The sequence below is a fragment of the Furipterus horrens genome, unplaced genomic scaffold (assembly GCF_987537825.1).
Source record: "Furipterus horrens unplaced genomic scaffold, mFurHor1.1.pri manual_scaffold_15, whole genome shotgun sequence".
Taxonomy (NCBI): Eukaryota; Metazoa; Chordata; class Mammalia; order Chiroptera; family Furipteridae; genus Furipterus; species Furipterus horrens.
This window is the reverse complement of record NW_028327185.1, coordinates 22,201,169-22,225,211: the sequence shown is the minus strand read 5'-3', so window position 1 is coordinate 22,225,211 and position 24,043 is coordinate 22,201,169. Positions and strand designations below refer to the sequence as shown.

General features: G+C 40.5%; 1 protein-coding gene across 1 annotated transcript in view; it reads left to right on the top strand.

The window, feature by feature from the left end:
• Positions 1–24,043, top strand: part of LYST (lysosomal trafficking regulator) — a 127,772-nt gene that overhangs the window by 36,530 nt on the left and 67,199 nt on the right. The window contains exons 13-23 of the mRNA XM_090263455.1: positions 312–485; positions 3,718–3,878; positions 4,649–4,839; positions 7,786–8,031; positions 10,396–10,569; positions 11,488–11,637; positions 14,598–14,735; positions 17,850–18,048; positions 18,601–18,732; positions 21,131–21,755; positions 23,447–23,624. Of these exons, the coding sequence (XP_090119581.1) occupies positions 312–485; positions 3,718–3,878; positions 4,649–4,839; positions 7,786–8,031; positions 10,396–10,569; positions 11,488–11,637; positions 14,598–14,735; positions 17,850–18,048; positions 18,601–18,732; positions 21,131–21,755; positions 23,447–23,624 (2,368 nt within the window). The remainder of the gene's footprint in view (positions 1–311; positions 486–3,717; positions 3,879–4,648; positions 4,840–7,785; positions 8,032–10,395; positions 10,570–11,487; positions 11,638–14,597; positions 14,736–17,849; positions 18,049–18,600; positions 18,733–21,130; positions 21,756–23,446; positions 23,625–24,043) is intronic.

The following is a 24,043-nucleotide window of genomic DNA, read 5'->3' as shown; positions in this document are numbered from 1 at the left end:
TTTCTAAAATGGCAATGACTATAGATAGTAATGACACATATTTTTGCAAACTGAATTATGAACATTTTTGCCTAAATTATTAACCCTAGCAAATGAACCTAATCTATTTTAGTTCATGAATTGAGATAATATAAAGTAACTAAGCAGATTATGGTATAAAACAAAGGCCTACTAACTTCTCAAATTATTTTAAAAATTGAACTGATTTTTAATCTCACTTAAATGTCTACAGTTATAATTGTTAAACGTGTGTTAAATACTTAGATTTGAAATTTCACGTTTTCAGCCTATACCTTTTCTCTCCTGTGTAGTATGTGTGTGGATTCAAATGATGATACAAAAGCTGTTTTACTAGCTCAAGCGGAATCACAGGAGAATGTTTTCCTCCCAAGCAAATGGCAACATTTAGTACTCACCTACTTACAGCAGCCCCAGGGGAAAAAGAATATTCGTGGGGAAATCTCCATATGGGTCTCTGGACAGAGGTATGAAACATTTTAGTACATGCTATTAACCTCAGTTACAATTTTAAGGTTAGTCTGTTATAGCTTCTAGAACAGATTGCAGAAAACTATAGGACCCTAGGTCAGAGCTAGATATTTTCTATTTATCACTTCCTTACAAAATTAATTTCCCATAGAAGTAATTGTTGAAAATTAAAATTTGGGTTGGGGGAAGCAGTACATAAATCTGGACACTTAGACATTTACGTGAACTATATATTAGATCAAGGAACTATAATTGGGTCCTTCAACCCAAATATTATAAAATTAAACCAGAAGGATTATTTAAATTAAGTGACTAATAAGGCTAATACCTAAATTAAAATCAGGGATTCAACAGAAATGAGGATGACAAGAGAAACACATGAGCAGAGGTGTCACGTGATAGATTAGGACAGCGCCCTAGAAACATACCAGGTGACAGAGTCAGGTGTGGTAAGTGCTGTAGGGCTTTTACCAGCCAGGAGATTATGGGTCCAGTTAATAAGAAACATTTTCTGGAATATCTTAATGTAGAATGTAATGAGAAAGCTACAAGGTATCTGGGATATGTAAGAGTTGGAGAGTTTTATTGAATGAAATACGGGGAAAAGGGACACAGCATTGGAAACGAGTGTGGCCTGAGACAGGTCGTGCCGGCTGGCTGGAAGGGCCGAGCTGGTGACGAGAAGGGAGAATGAGTGGGCATGGCGAAGCTACCTGAGTGCCATGGTGGGGAGTCTCGATTTAATCGAAGGGACCAAAAAACATCACATACCTGTTTTTTGCTAGGTACTTTATATACATTATCTCGCAATTCTCTCAAAAATCCCTCCGAGCAGATTGGACCACAGAAATAAATAATATACCCTTAGCACAAATTTAACCTCTTTTCATTTGTTCAGTAGTTCATCCAGCACGTATTTATTGAGGAATGACCGCCAAGCAGGCGCTAGGTGAGACGGGGGGCAGTGGTAAACAGGACAGCCCCGCCTGTGCCTTCTTGGCCTCACTGTCTGCTGAGAAACAGACAAGCAAAGGAATACATACAGATCGTGGCAAATACTGTGAAGTAACAAACAGACCCTGAGACAAAATATCAGGTTTGCTGCTTCAGAGGTGGATCAGGGAAGCCTCTCCAGAACCGTGTATTCAAGCTGGCAGTGGAGGAGGAGACCAAGGCCCCATGAGCGGGGGGAGGCTGAGCATCCAGGCAGGACCAGGGCCTCCGAGGACTCAGTGTGGGGGCTGCAGCCCCAGAGGAAGGCGGGAGCAAGGCCTTGTGATGGCTGCAGCGTAGCCAGTGCCAACGTCAGCCATGGGAAGGAACCGGCTTTGGGAACAAAATCAAGGGCTTCATTTTTGTTTATTCTTTAAAATACATGAAGACACGTCATTGAAGCTTCATTTCCATATTCCTAATAACTCGTTTTCTGAGAGGTCCTCGGTCTTCACAGCTACCAAAGCCAGAACGTCACTGCAGCCGACCAGTACGTTTGTTACCAGAGCTTTGGGTTAGCTGAGTCAGGGCAGGGGGTGCTGCTGTGAGCAGAGCCGCTTTCTCCTGGACTCTTCCTCCTCCTTTCTTGAACTCTCAGCATGTGCCCGAGGACCAGCTTCAGTCCTCCCGTCACCCTTGAAGTAGCCCTATGGTCCCCCTGTTTCACATGGGAGGCACCTGAGACCCAGAGCAGGGCAAGTCACTGACCCAGACTGGGCCCACGTGGTGGGGCCGAGGTTTTACTCCCCTACAGCCTTTTCTGAATCAGGCCAGCTGACAGGTAGTGCTCAGAGGGAGGCTTTAGATGTTCTGTGGACATTTCTGAGGTTAGTGGGCATAGTCACCTGATTCACATACCACTGCTTCTGACCCACCCACTTATTCCCACATTACTTTGAGGGCATTTTTATGCTCTGTGATACAAGTTAATGGTTGCATCTGTTAATAGAGCAATGAGGAAGTGACCAAGGACAAATATATTATCCCATTGATTGAAACTTGATACTATCTTGATCACTTCCAAAACTAATAGACTAATTTCTACAACTAATACATATTAAGAGGCCATTTTAATAATATATAATGACACTGAAAAACAACTTATTAATATTTTCTATTAATTTTTATTTGATGAACAGCACACAGATGTGGAAGAACTATATGGTACAGAGTAGATACTTATTATTTGTTGAATTCATCTTGCATCGATCGTGCAGTAAGGTTTCTTTCCCCTTTAAAACTAGATTGTCACAGCGCCACTAGGTGTCGGCAGTGTTTCAGCCACAGCCGTTTATTTGGTTCAAGAAAGAGATGCTCGTAATGGAAGTTATCTCTAATGTTGGGTGTCATTTAAATCTCACTTTAGAAAGGAAGTTATCTCACATATTTTCTTCATTAAAAATATTTCTATAAAATAGTTAAATTTATGTTAACGATGAAACACAAAGCCTTAGAGGGAAGTTTTTAAATGAATACATACTAAAGTAGAATTTCTCATTAAGAGCTAATCAGGTTAGCTTATTCTGAGTCTGTATCTTGGTCTCACACTTTGCCTTTGTAAGTTCCCTTCATTATCTTCGCATGGAGTTTAAAGCATTCCTAAAATGGGGGTGAAGTGGGGTGCTCTGCAGCTTCCATTATGACAAAGTCCTCCCAGCATGTCTGTGTTTCTGTGAGGAAGTCTGGTGCACCTTTCCTGTAAGGACTTCTGCGAAAACAGGAGACTTATCAGAAGCTCTGAAATGACCTAGCATTGGGAGAAAACAGAAATGCAACACAGCATTGGCATTTCAGTGGCTGGTCAGAGCAAAGCCTGAAGAATGATTTTTTTCTGAATAGTTTTTGAAGGCCTCATAGAGAACCTGAGCTTTTAGGTATTATTTACCAAAATAGATGTGTTGGTAAAATTAGGGGCGGGGGGTGATTGGGTTTTGTCTGTAAACCAGGAAGGTGTATATGCAGAAGCCAAATGGCAAGGAAAACTTGCGGCAAATGTCAGGTCACTTCCCACAGCCCAGTGCTGGATCCTCAGCCATCTCTGTTCTGCCCCCAGGCTTCTGGGACTTGGGCACAGCCGTCACCTTAGACCGAGACAACAGAACTGGTTCTCCCCATGCCAACTGTTTGATACTGAACCGGGAAATGTGTTCAGGAATCTCCCGTTACTAAACACTCATGCTTTAAAAATACTTAGTCCTCACTGACGTAGTTGACTTAACTTTGTTTTTAACGTAGGAAACCTGATGTTACTTTGGATTTTACGCTTCCAAGGAAAATGAGCTTGTCATCTGATAGCAATAAAACATTTTGCATGATTGGCCACTGTTTATCATCCCAAGAAGAGTTTTTGCAGTTGGCTGGAAAATGGGACCTGGGAAATTTACTCCTCTTCAATGGTATATTTTCCTGCTTAAACTAAGTAAATTATCCTGGATAAAATATTAATCCCTGTTTTTTACTTGTACTTATTGCATTTCCTAGATTTCAAGATGACTTTTTAAATATTTTAACATTTTTATAATCTAGATGTTTCTTATAATTGATATATACATTTAATGCAGCGGTACACTTCCTACTCTTGCTCACCCCCCGCCACTCCCCCAAAAGAAGCTTATGTTAAATCAGTTTTATTTTGTAATCCTGAAAAAATGCAGTATTATGACAGGTAAATTTAGGATCGGTGTCTCTTTTATTTATAATTTCAGTGTATTCTATAAAAATACCAAAATTTAGGGGAAAGGGAAATAATATTTTTCAAAAATACATCACTAAATTTGACAATAACATTCAGATACTGTTTATTAAATAGGTGGATGGATGGAAGGAATAAAGATACCAATTCCCATTTTATTTTAAAAAGGCATTTATGGAGGTATACTTTCTATTTATTGAAAAACAAAACAAAAATAACGTTTTCTAGTTCAAGGAGCAAATGGAAACTTCACGATTTTATTTTATCAAGAGCTAACTTTATATATATATATGTGTGTGTATATATATATATAAATTTATCTTCCATCAAATTGGAAATTGGGGCTTTAATCAATTTTATAAGATACAGTGAACTAAAAGAATCTGGCATTAAGAAGTTCTTGGTTTCTTGTTTTTTGTCAAAAATTCTGTTTGGAATGTTTTAAATAAGTAGCTTTATTTTTCTGCTATTCAGGAGCTAATATTGGTTCACAAGAGGCCTTTTATCTCTATGCCTGTGGACCCAACTATACATCTATAATGCCCTGTAAATATGGCAAGCCTGTGAACGACTACTCCAAATATATTAATAAAGACATTTTGCAGTGTGAACAAGTCAGAGAACTTTTTATGACCAACGAAGATGTGGATATTGGTCTCTTAATTGTAAGTTTTCATTTTATGTCTAACTTTATAGTAACTGTACATATGTATGTTTTTGAATATGTAATTAGCTATGAATTAGATTTCCACTATTTCTCTCTTTTTTATTTCAACATTTTCTTTTTTCAGAATATGTTTTTTTCTGAAAAAAATAAAAGCAATACTTTTGACTTCAGAATTTGTTTTCAGGTTTCAAATTTTCATTCCCTTTTCTTTGGACCTATATTTGTTTACTAAGTATTGGTTTAGTTTAGGTTATACCTATCACTCATTCAAGAAAATTGTTTATGATATAGTGAAAATCTAATACATTAGCCTAAAAATATTGCTCATTATATTTTCTTTCCATACATAATAATAAATGCTAGATTTTATATGTTTTAATTACATATATTCAGATTTTAGAATATTTATTCTTTAATATCAGTAGTAACTAGGAATTGTGCTTTCAAGATACTGCTAACTCTGTTTGCATAAGACTCTCAGATTGCTTTTATAGTCTAATATTTTGTTCTACTAATATATACTTTAGGAGCTTCTGATGGATATTTTTCATTATAGCAACTAGAAAACTGAGCCTTTGTAGTCTTAGAAGATCTGCTACAAACTGGTAGATGTGGCCACCAAGCTGTGTTCCTCCTCCTCTCACTTGTGGTGAGAGGTACCGTTATAGGGCTGAGAAATGTCTTACTGAGGGAGGCTGCCCTTTGGAATGTATTTCGTTGCTGTTGTTGGTGAGGTGTATCTCACAATCAGAATAAATTATATTTTAAAGCTGTAACATTTGACCAAAGTAAATAAGAAATTCCTAGTACAATATTTTGTAAAACATTTTTAAGTCTTGGTCGATATGAGATATACATGCGTGGCAAAATAGATGTAGATACCTAAGGAATTTAACTAAAGATATGGTATTAGGCATGGAATCTTTTCCTCCCTAAGGGGCATTTTAAAAATGGGAGTTTGGGACATTTGGTTGTCCACCGTTACTGACTAGGGCCCAGGGATCTAAGTGTTCTGCCTGGCAGTGTCATGCCACACAGAATTGGCCCCCCACTGAGAAAACAAGCTTTAGGGGAGCGGTTCCCGAACCTGAGTGTGTGTGAGAGTCACGAGGAGGACTGGTTAAAACATGGAGTGCTGGGCCGGAGTTGCAGATTCAGGATGTCTGAAGTGTGACCAAGAATTGGCATTTTTAAAATTCCCAGGTGGTGCTGATGGGGCATGAGACCAAGGAGCTCGCACAAATGTTGTTCAAATAAGAACAGTAACTCTAGTTTTTAGTTAATCCATTTATTTTCACACCAAAAGAAATTTTCCTTGATCCCTTTATTTTTGCCTGAAAAGAATATATGTTATATAAGTTGTAAAATTTAACATAAATTATCACAAATTAAGGTTCTATGGGTTTTATGTGGAAACTCTTTTTAGAAAGCAAATATTTTAAGACTGATTCAGTAATCTGGGCTTATGAGGTCATGAGTGGAGTGAGCATCCGGCTGAGATGGTGCTTCCTGGCAAGGTATTGTCAGGTGGGTTTTGTGCAGGTCTGGAAGCATCAGTCAGCTGATCAAACCGTCCCGTGCTGCTGTGGGCTGGAAATGACTGAAGCCCAAGGCCCCCCACAGCTTCCGTGAGAAGACCCTGAGAGGGCAGTTGTGGTTTCCCTGAGCCTCAGCTCCTCCCTCTGCGTTCTGCATCTTAAATTTACCATAAATTTTAAAGTACAGGCGCCCTCCCAATCCACAGTTTAACTTTCGCAGTTTCAGTTATCTATAGTAAACCGCAGTCCAAAAATATTAAATGGAATATTCCAAAAATAAACAATTCATTAATTTTAAATTGCACCCCTTTCTGAGTAGCGTGATGAAGTCCCACACAGTCTCGTGCTGTCCCAGCCGAGGAGGGAATCATCCCTCTGTCCAGCGACTCCACTGTAGGTCCTCCCTGCCATCAGTCACTTCGTAGCCCCCTGGGGGATCAGATCGACTGTCGCAGTATTGCATGCAGTACTTGAGTTCCAGTCACCCCCATTGTACTTAATAATGGCCCAAAGCTACTCACACAACTTTTATTACAGTATATTGTTATGTGTTCTATTTCATTATTATTGTTGTTCATCTCTTACTTTGCCTAATTTATAAATTAAACTTTATCATAGTAATGTATGTATAGGACACACACAGTCAGGCATCCACTGTGGGTCTCGGGGTGTATCCCCAGTGGATGAGGAGGGGACAACTGTAGTTAATAGAAGCTTGACAGGAAGCCAGAAGCTGATTGAAATTACCCTCTGCATGGGAAAGTACTGAAAGTTCTAGTCAATTTTAGTTAGGTGGGCTGATAGTCTGGAATTTATTCTAATACAAAGCAATAACTGATTTTAGAGTCACTTTTTAAAAATTTTTATTAAATTTATTGGGGTGACGTTGCTTAATAAAATAATGTAGGTTTCAAGTATAATTCTATAATACATCATCTGTATATTGCATGTGTGTAGAGTCACTTTTAAACTTAAGCCCATGAGCAAGTCAAAAGGAAGTAAATTGAATACCTTGATCCCGAGTTCCCATCTCATAGGGTTCCAAAGATTGGTTAATATTAATGTGCATAGAACAGCTCCTGGTGTGTAATGGGTATAGTATAAGATTCAGCTATTGTTCGTGGTAATGATAAGTATAATTCCATGTTTATTCTAAACTGATCAGAGCTGGGCTCCCTCGGCCTTGATGGAGTTTATGCAGGTGACCGCTGCTGAATGAAACATGTACCTGTTCCTTTGGGGGGCGCCACCTTGCTTCTCCTGTTCACTTTTGTTTAGTGTGACATCTGTGTTTTCAAACAAAGAAAAAGGCTTGTTGGGTGTCTTTTTACTTTGGAGTATTTATTTGCTCGTTGATAACTTTTGAAACTTTGTTTCGTTACTGAGGGAAAGTACCTGTGTTTCAGGAAAGCCTTTCGGTGGTTTATACCACATGCTGTCCAGCTCAGTACACCATCTACGAGCCAGTTATCAGACCGAAGGGGCAAGTGAAAGCCCAGGTCTCCCAAAGACCCTTCAGCTCCAAAGACGTTCAAAGCATCTCCCTGGAACTTCATCATCTAAAGAATCTCCAACCTACTGAATGTAAAACTCTCCAGGGCATTCTGCACGAGATTGGGGGAACTGGAATATTTGTTTTTCTCTTTGCTAGGGTAAGATTATAGTTTTATCTGAAGAGAAACTTGATAAATTTTAGGATTTCCTTTTGATTACAAAAAGCTATATATCAACTACAGTAGCCCCTCTCTATATCGCGGTTCACTTATCACAGCCTCACTGTATCGTGGGATTTTTTAAAATATTATATTTAATTATTTATTGCAGATTTTTCACTATACCGCGGGATTTTGTGGTATTGTATATGTATGTTGTTAAAGTTATGTACGTTTAAGAGTGTAGAATATGTTTAAGAACCTAAGTAGCATTTATAAAAGTGTAGAAAAGGTTAATAAAGGACTGGGAAAGATTAATAAGGGACTGGGAATGGTTTATAAGTGTGTGGGAAGGGTTTATAAAGCCTTAAAATATATGTAAATACTAAAATAAATGTAAGGTTCCTGCTTCACAGATTTTCACCTATTGCATGGGGCAGGGGGCGTTTAGAATGTAATACCCGTGATAAGTGAGGGAATACTGTATGGTAAACTCTTTAGATTAAAAAAAAATCACATTATTTAAGGAGTCATCAAGCTTTCTGCCACAGATAGTTTAAGTTTCTCTTAATTCACGAAGGTTTTAGAAGTTTTCTTTTATCCCAAAATGTAATTAGGAGAATTAAATGTTAAATTATAAGATTAAAATGGCCTAAGAGAAAACAATACACGCTGTAGTCACAATAAAGAAATGTGTTCTTTAAAATAAGCTTTGTGAAACTTGTTTTTCCCTTGAAGCTTCCAGCTGTATGGGAAAAGAAAACAAGGGTCAACAACTAAGTACAAAATGCAATTTAATTTGTTTGAGTCTGAAAATTTTTTTAAGAGAAAGACATGTAAAAAGTTTGACTCATGCTGTGAGTACTGTATTGGAATAAATTGTTTAATTATCTGTTCCATGTAGTCATCTGAGTGCAGGGAGTCAGGCAGTCAATGAGTGTGTATGACTGTTTGAGGGCTGGCTGGACTCCAAAGTGGGGGACACAGATGTTCTCACTTTGGTGTGCCCCGCCTCGACTTCCTGGACACCTTATCCTTGCTTAACTGTGCGGCTCTGAGCATCTTTCCTCTTCACCATCTGATCTCCAATTATTACCTTTGCAGCTTTATCAAAACTTCAGTCTCCCTGCCTGGCTTGCTTTCTTTAATGGAACCATTTTTGATGAATTTTGCAGTAAGGAACATGTCAGTGTTTGTTATTATCCCTGTTCCGATCAATATTTTGTTAGAATTTGGCTCACTGTACCCTAAGCTGTCTTTTATTTCCCTCCTCTGCCTTTTCCAAACTTTTTTTTTGCATTAAATATCTAGTTGAAGATTCCCCCTAGTGTTTTAAAAGTAAAAGCTCTTTATTTAACTCGTCATTTTGTGATCTACTTTTATAGCTTGTATACAGTACTGTAATTTCAAAATGTACACCCTTAGTTGTTCCTCTTTCATCAAGTTATTGAAATTTGTTATGATCACTGCTACGCAGTGACTAGATCCTTAGAGAAAATGTTAATTTTTATTTCCATATCCTTAAGATTTTTAAAGTATGTTTTCACATTTAAAACTTAGAAACCCTGTTCAATATCTTTCCTCCTCTCCTACAAAAACGAAAGTCAGTCTCTTTAAAATCCTTACTGCATAGCCCAGCTTTTGAGTCTTATCTCCACCATTCAGCCAGACTGGCAACCTGCTGTCTTCTAGATGGGCCGTGAATTTCTAGTTTTAGACCTTTGCCCTTCCTTCCCCTGACTGTCCTCAGGCCCTGGTGACCCCTGCTTCCAAGGACTTTGCTCTTTCCAGCCATCTCCTCTTGGCCTGCGCTTCCCCGACCCAGGCGGAGTGGGCTCAGCAGTTCTGTGCATCATAGTGTCTCCTTCTTTGCCTTTTATCACAGGAAGGTGTGTGTTTCTCACGTGTAGTGTTTGTGAGAAGAGGTATGGCTGAATGACGGAAGAGGCATGATTTATGGCTTTTGTGCACAGGTGTTGTCTTGTTTGGCTGGACGATGTGCCCGCTGAGAGCAAGTGTCCTGCCTCTTACTCCTGCTAATCTCTCACAGCAGGAACCGGAGCCTGTCTTTTGATTGACTCATCAGCAAAAATTCAGGCATTTTGCTGACATTTCAGATCACTAATAAAATGTAACTGACTTCTACGGTTGTTAATGTTTTAGTTCATTTATAGTATATTTTAGAGACTAAAGAGTGTGGTTTGTCTCAGTTTTGTTTATAATTCTTAATTACAAAGTGTGAGCAATAAAAAATACTTTCATATGAAACTGAAGGATTGATTACATAATGGTAGATAATCACATGTTAAATTTTTACTCTCAACAAACCAGAAAAAAATACCCTTTTCTTTTTTTTTTTTTTAGGTTGTGGAACTCAGTAGCTGTGAAGAAACTCAAGCATTAGCACTAAGAGTCATACTCTCATTAATTAAATACAACCAACAGAGAATACATGAATTAGAAAATTGTAATGGGCTTTCTATGATTCATCAGGTGTTGATCAAACAAAAATGCACTGTTGGCTTTCACATTTTGAAGGTATGTCCTCATCAAATTTATTCTCATAATTTCATGTGCAGGAATACTTCTCTCTTCACTGAAGTCTTTCAGTAATAGAACCTGTGTTTCTGTTATTCCTGAAGAAAATGAAGGAATCACAGTAGTGTAAATTTAATCAAACGGAGGTACTCTTCTGGATTTTTTTAATCATCTAAATAATTACATTTTTATTTTATTTAAAACATTTCAGGAAGGAAGAGGAAAAATAAAGTCTTAGAACTTAGGTCTGCGTGAGTGCAGAGACATGTCCTCAGCTGCCCCCTCCTCCTCTGGATGATGGACTTGAGACCCTCAGCGACACTGCTATTGCCTTAGCTTCCCAGTCTCCAGGCACCTGGAGCTAAGCATTTCCATGAGCTTACACTGCTGTCGAGTCAGGGTTTTAAAGCCATCTTAGCTCTTATTACAGTCCAGCTGTCCTCATATATTTAAACACCTTTCTAGCTAAAAGCAGTTAGTAACATGGTGAGAGTATTTCTCTAGGACAGTCTAGAGCTAAAGCAAAGGACGTTGCTTCTGCCCACGCCCCACTCCCAGCTCTTCAAACTCTCGAGATTGAAGCGTTTGCAGCATGAATCCTTACTGTTTTTTGGGAGAGGTTGTGTAGCCTAACAGATTTATTGAATTAAAAAAATAAAAACGGAATGTGGCTTATTTTACCTCATGTTTGAAACTGAGTAAACATGTACAAATATTTAGAGATCCGTGTTTTTCTAATTATTTGTATTGTTTTGCAAAACAAATTAAAGATACTTTGAGAAATTTTGAGTGATTCACCGGTTTTCCTTTGAATTTAATGTTATGATACTAAGAGTGAATGCTTGATGTTTCTGCAGAATTTTGGGATTAACTGGTTATACTTATGAATGAGTTTGTGTTGATGTTAATTTTCCATAGACCCTTCTTGAAGGTTGCTGTGGTGAAGATATTCTTCATATCAATGAGAATGGAGAGTTTAAATTAGATGTGGAGTCTAAAGCTATAATCCAAGATGTTAAACTGCTCGAGGAGCTATTGCTTGACTGGAAGATATGGAATAAAGCAGAGGCACGTACATTTTTTTTATGGTAAAAAAGCACATGACATAAGTTTACCCTCTTAACACTAAGTGTACAGTGAGTGTTAACTGTACACACTGTGTTGCCCGGCGCATCTCTAGAAGCTTTCCATGTTGCTGGACTGAAACTGTACTCACTGAACACTAACCCCATTGCTTCTTTCCCAGTCCCTGGCAGCCAACATTCTGCTTTCTGTTTCCCTGAGTTCGGTTGATTTAGATGCTTCATTTAAGTGGAATCATACAGTATTTGTCTTTTTGTGATTGACTTGTCTCACTTAGCAGTATGTCCTCAAGCTTTGTCTATGTCGTAGCATATGACAGACTTTCTTAAGACTGAAAAATGTTCCATTGTATGTATATGCCACATTTTCTTTATCCATTCATGGACATTGGGATTGCTTCCATATCTTGGCTATTATGAATAATGTTGCAGTGAACATGGGAGTGCAAATGTCTCTTCGAGACCCTGTTTCTAGTTCTTTTGAATATGTAAACCCAGAAGTAGGATTGCTGAGTCATGAGGTGGTTCTATGTTTAATTTCTTGAGGAATCTCCATACTATTTTCTGTAAGAACTGCACCATTTACCATCCCACCAACAATGTGCAAGTGTTCAAATTTCTCTACATCCTCACTAACAATTGTTATTTTCTGTTTAGGTTTTTTTGCTTTGTTTTGTTTTTTGTTTTTTTGTTTATTTTTTAAGTATATTTTATTGATTATGTGTCTACAGTAGTCCCAATTTTTTTCCCTTTGCTCCCTTCTGCCCAGTAACCCCCTTCCCTCCAGCAATCCCACCCTCTTTAGTTCATGTCCATGGGTCATGCATACAAGTTCTTTGGCTTCACCCTTTCCTATATTATTCTTAACTTCCCCCTGTCTACTTTGTACCAACCAATTATGCTTCTTAGTCCCTGCACCATTTCCCCATTTCTCCCCCTTCCCCCTCCCAGCTGATAACCCTCCAAATTCTCCCTGTACCTATGATTCTGTTCCTATTCTGGTTTGCTTAGTTGGATTTTGTTTTTATTTTTTAGATTCAGTTGTTGATAGTTGTGAGTTTATTGTCATTTTAATGTTCATAATTTTGATCTTCTTTTTCTTAAGTAAGTCCCTTTGACATTTCATATAATGATGGCTTGGTGATGATGAACTCCTTTAGCTTTACCTTGTCTGGGAAGCACTTTATTTGTCCTTCCATTCTAAATGATAGCTTTGCTGGATAGAGTAAAATAAGTTGTAAGTCCTTACTTTTCATCACCTTGAATACTTCTTGCCAGTCCCTTCTTGCCTGCAACGTTTCTTTTGAGAAGTCAGCTGAAAGTCTTATAGGCCCCCCTTTGTAGGCAACACTCTGCTTTTCTCTTGCTACTTTTAAGATTCTCTTTATCTTTAACCTTTGGCATTTTAATTATGATGTGTCTTGGTGTGGTCCTCTTTGGGTCTAGCTTGTTTGGGACTCTCTGTGCTTCCTGGACTTGTATGTCTATTTCCTTCCCCAAATGTCAGAAGTTTTCATTCATTATTTTTTCACATAAGTTTTCAGTTTCTTGATCTTCCTCTTCTCCTTCTGGCACCCCTATGGTTTGGATGTTGGCATGTTTAAAGTGGTCCCAGAGGTTCCTAAGCCCCTCCTTATATTTTTCAGTTCTTGTTTCCTCATTCTGTAGTAGTTGGCTGTTTTTTTCTTCCTTATGTTCCAAATCATTGATCTGAACCCTGGTTTCCTTCTCTTCATCGTTGGTTTTGTGTGGATTTTCCTTCATTTCACTTAGCATAGCCTTCACTTCTTCCCTTATGCGTTTGCTGTACTTCCACATATCTGTCAAGCCTGTGGGCATCTTTATCACCAGTGTTTTGAACTCTGTGTCTGTTAGGTTGGCTATCTCCTTGTCACTTACTTTTCCCACTAGAACCTTGATCCGTTTCCCCCTTTTGGGCCATACTTCTCTGTCTCCTCATCTGACAGGCTCCTGTGTTTGTTTGCCTCTGTGTCTTAGGTAGAGCTGTCACTACTGTTACATTGTAAGGGGTGGGGCCTTAGATTTTTCTGGTCAATAAAGGGCAACCTGTTTCACCACATTGTGGTGCTATGTGTGGGGGAGAGGTCTGAGAAGGAACAATGTTGCTCGAACATTGCTCGAACTGGCTGGAAGTTCCCTAATTATTTTTAACTGCGTTTGTTTTTTTTTGTTGGTGGTGGTGTTTGTTTACTTTGGCACTATTCCATTTGGTTCTGTTTTCAAAATTGAATCAAGTGTTCTTAGGTGGGATGCCTTGTGTTCCAGTTTTCTATGCCATTTTTTTAAGGGCATCTTGGCCCAATCTTATGAAGAGAGAGACTGTGGTTAGAATAATAGGACAGTGTGATAAAGCTGTCAGCTCGTCGGCCTTTCATTGTCCATAACTACCAGGTAATGGCAGCAGAGAATTCTATTATTTGAGCTTAGAAGTAAATTAATCCAAAAAATGCAGAATTTTCACCTTGTCAGTGTTTTGTTTTGTTTTCAATTAAGTACAAGTTCTAAAAATCATTTGATTAAATGCTGCATACACAAATCTGCATTTAAGTTTATACATTTTTAATAATGCTTTTTGGAAGTAAATTGTCAGCAATTACATTGAAAAAGGTGTGTTTCTGTATATTGAATACATTTCAAGATAATTCACTTCCTGAAAATACTATCTATCATTTATTTAATGCCACAGGAGGTTAGTGTACTTAAAGCACTTAATGCCATGTTGCATTTAATATAAGTGTTTAGAAATGACATTTTAACAAAGAAAAGAAAGTAGCCTGGGAATAAAGATTTGCTCTCTGTGCAGATTTCATCTTTGACCCTGAATTTGTACACAGTGGTAAACTGATGCATTGCATGTCCCCTGGAGAGCACGGCGTGTGCTCTTCAGTCACTGCGTGCTAACGACGTGTGCGCTTGCTTTCGCAGCCAGGCGTTTGGGACACGCTGCTTGCAGCTCTGGAAGTGCTCATCCGAGCGGACCACCACCAGCAGATGTTCAACATTAAGCAGTTACTGAAAGCGCGAGTCGTTCATCACTTCTTGCTCACTTGTCAGGTTTTGCAGGTACTTTTCATTTAGCTTTATTTTTGGAGATATTTTTGCAATTACTTCTGTTTAATAACTCAGTACTATGAACTCAGACTTTTGTGGGACTTTCAATGGAGTTTTTCTCTTTTCAATCTTCCCTACTCTCCTGGATTCCTTCTTTCAACAAACAGTGGAAGAGTTTTTCAACCCCTGCCTCTTTAGTTTGATCTTCACACTGTCATTGTTCCTAACTCAATTACGAAAGAATAACAACTACTGAATTTCTGAGATGTTTCTTTATGTTGGGATATAATAATAATTTTGTTGTCTCTTGAACATCAACAATAGTGAAGGTTCAAAGTGTTCCGAGCTTTGCACCGTGGCAGTGTCATGGCTGACGAGGTTAATCTGAGACACGATCATTGCCAATGAAACCTCACTCCACATCCCTTAAATAACAAGCACAATCAACCCTTTCTCTGCTCTGAGCCTATACAGTCTTGTCAGTTTTATGTCAATTATGACATCACGTTTATTTCCATCTGTAAACCTGAGGGCAGGGATGTTCTGGTTCATCACACGGTAACCCCAGTGCCTGGCACGTACAGGCACCAGTATACAGCGTGGGACGAAAGCAGGGTCACAGCTGTGTTCTTCTCCATGCGAACGCCTATAAACCTACCTTTGTCACACCTTGTGTTCATTGAATGATTGAATCCTAGAAAAAGAAAAAGCCACTTTATTTAGTCTCTCTTGGCTCCTGTGGTAAATTGGACTGCTGTCTTCAGGAATGTAACCAAGTGCGCTCAGACCTTTGCTTGCTGAATGCTTTCCATGTCGTTTATGCCTCGGTGATCCTCTAGGTCCCTTCCCTTGTGTATCTGTTTTGAAACTTGTTGGCCAGTTTTCAGTGAGTTTATCTGACAGTGTGAAGTTCTTATTCAGTCATACCGTGTCAGAAAATTAACACATAAATTTGGATATTTCAACATATATTCTCACTTTCATATTATTTCTAAAATGCCAGAAAAATCTAGATGCTAATTCTTTTCCTGAAAAATATATTTCTTCGTCCTTCTTCATTCAAAGAGCCTGTTTATCAAATTGACATTAAGAATAGCTTTATGTTAGGTGTTGTGGGAAGTATGTAAAGAAATGAACTTAGTCATTGCCATTAACGTCTCTCAGCGTATTTAAGAAAGATTAATTGCTGGGGGCATATTGAATGTGAGGCAGTTCCATTAGTTCACAAGTGTAGTGTGAGGCCTGAACTTGGGTGATAAGCATGGAGCAAATATGAAAGAGATCAATTCTGTTTACGTAGAAGCTGCAGACAGGTAAAACTCCCCCTGGGAGCCTAGAGGAATAACAGCACCGTCCAGGAAAGAGTGAAACAGGCCATGTTTGTGGTTTGTACCCTCTGCGTTTGAGATCACAGTGGCCGTCCAGTGGCAGTGACCACTGGACACTGAGATGTGCAGGGTTGGAAGTGGGAGAGGATTAGCGAGCGAGGCTTGGATTGGGCTGCACTGGTGAAGCGCGCAGCTGTGGGACTGTAGGTACACGAGTGGAGTGAGAGGACCACACAGCTCTGGAAACATCCATTTCAGTGTGTGGGGGACAAAGGGTTACAGACAGAGATGTAGAGAGAGTGCTTGGAGAGAGGACCTGCCCGGAAAGAGGAGGTCTCTGTGCCAAATAATGTAGAAAGTTCAAAGAACATGCAGACATAAAGGGCCACTGGCTTGGCTGTTCTGAATCGCTGGCAGGATTTCAGGAGATGAAGATGTTGGGGACCCGGTGGCGTGTACAACAGAATCATCAGAGGCAGTGAGAATAAATGATGATTGAAAAGTCTAGCAGCAAAAGGAAAGAGAAACAGAATAGTAATGAAAGGGTTCCATCAGGTCAAGTTCAGGGATTTTTAAAAATGAAATAGGACACCAGTGGTTATTTGTAAGGAGTCAGTGGAGAGGGCAAGCAAGATTGCCAAACCAGGGACTGGGGTGGACTTAGGAATGAAAGACGGAGGGTTGACCAGGAGATCTGGGACAGTAGAAGGGCCGCTGACCCTAGCAGAGATGGCACCGAACCGGAAGTCAGGAGGCCTGGAGACCTGTGTCCTCATCTCAGCATGGCCACTGGCCATCGTGAGATCGCGGCAAAGGGGCTTTGTGTTTCTGCAGGCTCCGCATTCTCTTCTTGTGTTAGAGGCAGTCAGACTAAATGACTCCAAGTTACCCTCTAGGTGTCACGCTTTCTGATATAGCAACACGCAGAGTAAGTGAAGAGGAGTGGATGCTGAGAGGGATGTCTGGACACAGGAGAGGGAGGATGAGGATGTTTAACTCCCATGACCTTCCTTCATCTAGAGGCCAGATGCTGCCCATTGGGGAGGTGGTATTGGAGAACATAATTTATTTATATCCTCTTTACTTGTAGTAATTACTCAGCAGTCTGCCAGGCCTCATTATTCCAGGCAGCAGACGACACCACGGAAGGATGGCAGAGGTCTGAGTCAGGGTCATTGCCACACTACCTGTGTGTTTTCTGTGTGGTTTAGGTTGTCACATACATAACCACTCTGAGCCTTCATGTTCTAGAAATGAGGATCAGAGCCTCTCAGAGCGGCTGTGAGAAAGTGCTTTATAAACTGGGACACTGTGGTAATCTCATTGCTTTTTCCTGTCAGAGGTTTCTCCGATCCCATAGTAGCAGAAGTGGCAATGATTGCAATGATAATAGTGCCAATGGTAGTAACATTTGTATGTGAGGCACTGTCACTTATTCTTAATACAACCCTGTGATGTGACACGGGTATCATTCCCATCTTGTACTGTAAGGCACGGAGTTAGTAACTCTGCCCAAGGTCACACGGCTGGTGAGCGAAGGAGCCGGAGTGCAAACCTAGGCAGTTTGGGTCCGTGCTTACGGGTGCTGGAATACAACTTTCCCACAGTCAATTAAGATGAAGGGACTAGAATTAAATTGCCATTGGTTTTAATGAGTTTTTAATAACAGAATTGCTTGAATTGAGAAATAGCAACATTAAGTTGCTTTCTATTTTAAAAGGAATATCTTGTTTAAATGAAAAATGGTAGTTGACAGTTCTCTTTAAATCTAAAAAGAGTTTGATCTTTATTTTTTCAGGAACACAAAGAGGGGCAGCTCATATACATGCCCCGGGAGGTTTGTAGATCATTTGTGAAAATTATAGCAGAAGTCCTTGGATCTCCTCCAGATTTGGAATTATTGACAATTATCTTCAATTTCCTCTTAGCAGTTCACCCTCCTACTAATACTTATGTTTGTCACAACCCCACAAACTTCTACTTTTCTTTGCATATAGGTAGGTATAATCATTTTCATCAGCTCTAAGCTTCTACCAAACCAGACAACAGAAGAGAAGTGAATTTAGGGCAGAAAGACAATTCGTGTTTAGATTTGTTGCACTTGTGTTGCATTTAAGAAATCAAACAGTTGAATTTACAAGCATGAAGCTCAGAAAGGAAGGTGAAGCTGTAGGTATGAATTCTGGAGGCATTGTGGACCTTGACGGAGAGATATAAAAGTATAAGATACAGTCCTTTCCTCAATGAATGAAAAAATGAACAGTCTCCTTAGATCAGATTAACATAAAAATGAACAGTTGGCTGTTCAAGTACAGAAATAATGGCAGGAATTCAGGGAAAGTAGTAACAATCCACAAAAATATCTATAGTAAGAAATGTCTAGTACGCACAGATCAAATGTGCATTAATAGAAAGTATGTCATATTTTTCACTTTGAACATTTTTTGTATTTTTATAAAATTTTGCATTTAATGATTTGCTTTTAAAGTTAACTTTTTGTTTTATCCTTTTAAAAAATTTTACTGCCTCACAATTGTTTTCCATGCTAGATGGCAAGATCTTCCAGGAGAAAGTGGAGTCAATTGTGTACCTGCGGCATTCCAGCAGCGGCGGAAGGGCTGTCCCCCGCCCGGGACTGATGGCCATAAGCCCGTCTGCGTTCACCGCTTCACCGCCGGAAGGTAAAAACAAGGAGGATGACAGCATAGACCTCCCCAATTTAGTTCTGAGTAGTAGCAGATATACAAAGTATCCACGTTTCAGCACTGCAGTGCAAACTGATATTCAGGCTAAATAAATGAAAGGCTAAACTCAGAAATTATACAATATGTTTTAGGAATTCATTTCACTGCTTTCTGCTATCAGTGACCCTCACTCAGTATAAAAGCAGATGCTCAGGAGAACTCAGAAAACAATGGGCTCCTGCTCTCTTGTTCTGCAGCTCTCTGTCCCCTCTTATCAGAGTCATTTGTCTTTAAGCTTCTGATTTATTTTCCTGCTGTCTTCAGAAGCTTTGTTTGGCTTACCCTCTCCTTCCTACCTAAACGCATCATTCTAGACAACTTCACTTGCCATGTGAAAGGCCATCCAATAGTCTACCCTCATGGTCATTGACTCTGGGGACCTGTCCCTCAATTTTTGTCTGCTGGTCTAGGTGCATCTGCCCTGGACTTCATCACCGCAGGAGCACTTCCACCCTTGGAAACTCCTGCCCCGCTCCCTGATAATAGGCTCCTATGTTCTGGCTTCTTTATCACCCTCCCAGGTTCCCTTCTTCCTGTTTTCCTCATCCAGCCTAGATCCCTTTAGCCAGTAGTTTTCTGGACACTGTCTTTGGTTTCCTTGCCTCTTGGCCTTCTTGGCCTCCTTGACCTGAGAAAACCTAACCTTGCCTCCGTCTCACCCTCCTTGCTCTGCGGAAAGCTGCTAGAGAAAGTCATGGCCGAGGGCTCCTGCCGGGATGGGGGTCTCCCACGGCAGCTGGCCTTTCACACTGGCTGCCCTCACATTTTCCTGTGTTCTCAGAATTAATTCCCTCTCCTGTTTTCATCGCAAGTATGGTCAAGTCTTTAAGCTTACCGAGCTTTGCTACCTTCCTAATTTACTGCTAACAGACCACCTCATCTCTGCTATTACAGACAAAAAACAGGTGCGTGCGTCCCATGCATCTTCCGCCCCAACTGCTGGGCCTTGCTTGTCAGTGGCTCCGGGTCTTGTCACAGGCTGCAATACAAACTATTAAACACTGCATGTGAGGTCGAGATATGACCAGACGGGATGAGCTATATGGGCATTTATCTCCAGTTCGTTTCTCTCCCGCAGTGTTTCACTTATTCTCTAGCACATTTTATTAAACTATTTTAAGGCTATGTTTTAATTAATTTTATTTTGTAGCAAATGTCTATTTTAAAAACTCATTGTGCATCATTCTGGAACATTTTCAAATGCAGTCATTTTTCTAACCCTTTGAGCAGAATCTTTTAGCAACCTTATCCCTTCGGCCAAAATCCAGAATTAGCCAGGAAAAACATCTGAGCTGTGGAGCTATTTTATTACCACAAAGTCTGTGCCCTAAAGCATTCATTCAGTGCCCGTTTATTCTATATGAGGGCCTCTCAAGTTTTAGCACATAAAAAAGTCAGTTGGAGAGCTTGTTAAAATGCAGATCCCTGGGTGTGTCCTCCCATACATACTGGTTCACGGACCTGGGTTGGAACCTGAAAATGTGCGTCCCTAACAGTCACGTAGGTGGCGCTGATCCCCAGCTGCTGCTCCACAGACACACCATGGCATTTGCTTCTAGCTCGTGCACTTAGAATGAGCGATTTTTCTGGTCTCCTTCATAGAATATTAGAAGCAGCAAATTGAAGAGCTATAGCAAGAAGGGAAAAAACTGTGGCTTCTCACTAATAGCAGCAAGACGTGACCGCAGAACTGGGGGCGAGAGAACAGCCTAGGTTCACTCAGTCTAGTACCAATGACAAGACGACGACGATTACTGCTGTTGGTCGACACCTGTCCTGTGCCAGGCACTGTGCTCCACACACCGCAGATCAGATCTCACTTACTCCTTAAAGCAGCCTTCAAAGTAGATTCTTCCGAACCCTTATTTTACGTTGGCAGAAACCAGCGCTCGTAGAATTAAATGGTTTTCCCAAGGCCATCTGACTAACAGAACTATCACTTGATTCCAGTTATAGCTGCAAAGCCTATTCTTGCCACTATCCCAAACTTCGTCCTAGTGACTGCAGGTAAATTAAGTTTTACTTAATTCACTTAATTTCACTATAGTACAATCATCAGCCCTAATGATTTTGAGTCACTCTGTCAATATTGTACTTTGTTAAGTAGATGGGAAAAGACATACATTTTTGGAAGATTTTAATAAAAAGTAGTTAAACGAAAAATAGTTCTGGCACTTGAGAATTTTAAACATCAGCTACTAGGAACATTGACTATATGGACTTTTTAACGGTGCTGGGTAAATGGGTTATCGCTCTGATTGTGACTGATGGTACAGAAAGGAAGTACTTCCACTTCACAGGTTTTCAGGTAGTATTTTTTGTCTACTCTTACCAGGAAGCAGTTTCTCCAAAACTGTCCCACTGCAGACAGCTGCCAAGCGGCAGCGTTCTAGAAGCCTGCCAGCACTCCCTACTTCTCCTATAATGCTGCCACAAAAGCTGACTGCAAGTTCGGACTGCGGCATCGACAGCTTGCAGAGTACTGCAGGTAACCGAAGTGTTTCCCAGCCTGAGAAACGGCATCCTCTGGGGGGTTCAGAGACACTGAAAAAAGGCGAAGAGGACGCATACATCAGTAGCTGCGAGTCTGCAAAAACTGTTTGTGAGATGGAAGCTGTCCTTTCAGGACAAACCTGTGTCCGTGGTGTCCCCAAAGGAACACTGGCGTTCCCGATGGCCAAAGTAGATCAGAAAGAGTTGGAAGCAGAACCCAGAGCAGACGGTGACAACCCTGGGGATGAGTCCTGCCCACGCCGCCCTGATGACCTGAAGGGACTGGCCTCGTTCCAGCAAAGCCATGGCACCATTGCAAGCCTGGGGCTGGCTTTTCCTTCCCAGAACGGATCCACCGCTGTCAGCCGGTGGCCAAGTCTTGTTGAGAGGAACACTGAGGACTGGGAACACTTGGCCTTTTCTCCTGGTTATGAGCCAAAGTTCAACGGAACTGCAAATGTTCACAGGTACATGGTTTTGCATGCCACTCCCCCTTCCACATTGTTTACTATTCTTTTAAGAATTCTGTACTTCTAGAAATGTCTTCATTGTGTCACTTCTTAAAATACGAGGGAGACCCCCAAAAATGGAATTATCTTCTGGAGTGCGAGCCCTTGTAGTACAGGCTTCCCTGGCTAGGTGAGTGTTCTAGGAACCCATCTGTATCAGTGCACTGGCTGGTGGTGTGAGAGGCTGAGGTCAGCTTCAGGGATTTTTTTTTTTAAGACTCTTTCAACAGATTTGCCCATTTCATGATGGGTGATTTACAAGTGCACCTGCCCACACCGAGCTGAGTGTTGAGCAGTTCTTGACCAAAAACAGCATGACCCTCCATGCCCCACCCTCCCTATTCACCCAGTCTCACCCCAAGCGACTTTTTTTTTGTTTCCCTGGATGAAAAAGTCCTCAAAGAGAAATGTTTTGCTGATGTGGAAGAGGTGAAACCGAAAACAGCAGTAGCACTAAAAGGCCTCAAAATCGACAAGTTCAAAACTTGAGCAGTGGAAGAACTGTCTCATTAGGTGTATTACATCAAATGAAGAGGACTTTGAAGGTGGCTGAAGTTTAAACCTGTAATAATAAATACACAGCTTTTTATTTAAAAATTCTGCTTTTTTGGGGTCCCCCCCTCACATATTTTAATGACAAACAGAAAGCTACCTTTCTCCTTATTTTCATACTAGATAATATTGAATTCCACATTTAACAAAACAGTAAACCATAAATAGTTCTCAAAGAAAACAATCCTGTGATTTATTTAATTCTTATGGTTATTAGGGAAAACCACTTCAGATTATGGAAATTTTAAGATGATGTATTGTTTCCAGAAGCATCTCGTGTAGCACAGTCCAGGAAACTGCGATGATAGAAGGTCTCACCTGTGCTGTGCGACGCAGTGGACACTGGCCCCTGTGCCTGTGGAGCACATGAAGTGTGGCCAGTGCAAAGGGGAGCGGAGTTCTTTTTCAGTCCTCACTTGAGGATGTGCTTATTGATTTTAGAGATACGGGGAGGGAGAGAGAGAGAGACATAAGTGTGAGAGGGAAACATGGCCCAGTTGTGTCCCGGACGTCACTGAGTGAGGATCGAGCCCGCAGCCTAGTATGTGCTCTGATCAGGGACTGCACCCACAACTTTTGGTGTACGGGACAACGCTTCAATAAACTGAGCCACCTGGCCAGGGCAAGGAGCTGAATTTTTTAAATTTAATTTTAAATAGTTTAAATAGCACCAGTGGCTAGTGACCATGGTATTGGACTTCATAGGTGTAGAATAGAATAGTGCTTAGGACACTATCTGCCTAAAAAATACTGGTGACAAAAAAAACGACAGCAAATTTGGGAATCACAGTTAAATTGGGAAACATTTTTTAATTGTAACATAATGAACTTTTGTTTCACATGTTAAAATTATTACGACAGTCATGCGCCACATAACCATGGTTCAGTCCACAAGGGACCACACGTACGATGGAGGTGCGCCCTCTAACTGGGGTGGGCAGCGGCTGTGCCATCCAGGGTGTGCAAGCGCTCCCTGAGGTCGCGCTCAGGCGAGGCTGTCCAGCGCAGCGTTGCTCAGAGCGCTTCCCGGTCGTGAGAGAGTCGCAGGTCTGTTTCTCCCTGATGCTGTGTGAGTAAGGCTCTGTGGGTCTTCGCAGTGTAAATGAAGACTGCTTGGTTCCCATATGCTGTGGGCTGTATGAGCTCTTAAGCGGAGTCCTCCTCGTGCTGCCGGATGTCATGCTTGAAGATGTGACGGGCACGCTGATCCAAGCAGACGCGCTGTTGGTCCTCGTGAACCATCCATCACCTGCTATACAGCAAGGAGTCATCAAAGTAAGCGCGAGCACTGGGCGTGGTTTCAGTTCGGAAAATAGATGTATGCACGATTTATGAGTGAAAATGCATGGGTTAAGGTAGACCTACAGATCTATTTTATAGTTGGGAAATAATGAGCTGTTATCATTTGTTACTTCTTATGCATCCTTTCATATATATTATCATCTAATTTTAAGCCCCCCTTCATATGTTGATTCATATGATTTTTTTTTTTTTTTAAGTCTACCAATTACGAGGAACACACAGTTCATTGGAAATCTCTCCTGCAGTGTAGTCTTAGATTTTCCACATTGACTTCAGGCTTTAGCTCAGACATCCTCTTTTCAAAGAGGCTGTTCCTGATCACCTTCTGAAATGGCTTCCCTCTAGCCCTGCTCCTCACTTCCTCCATCAAGGGTCCTAGTTATGTCTTGTAA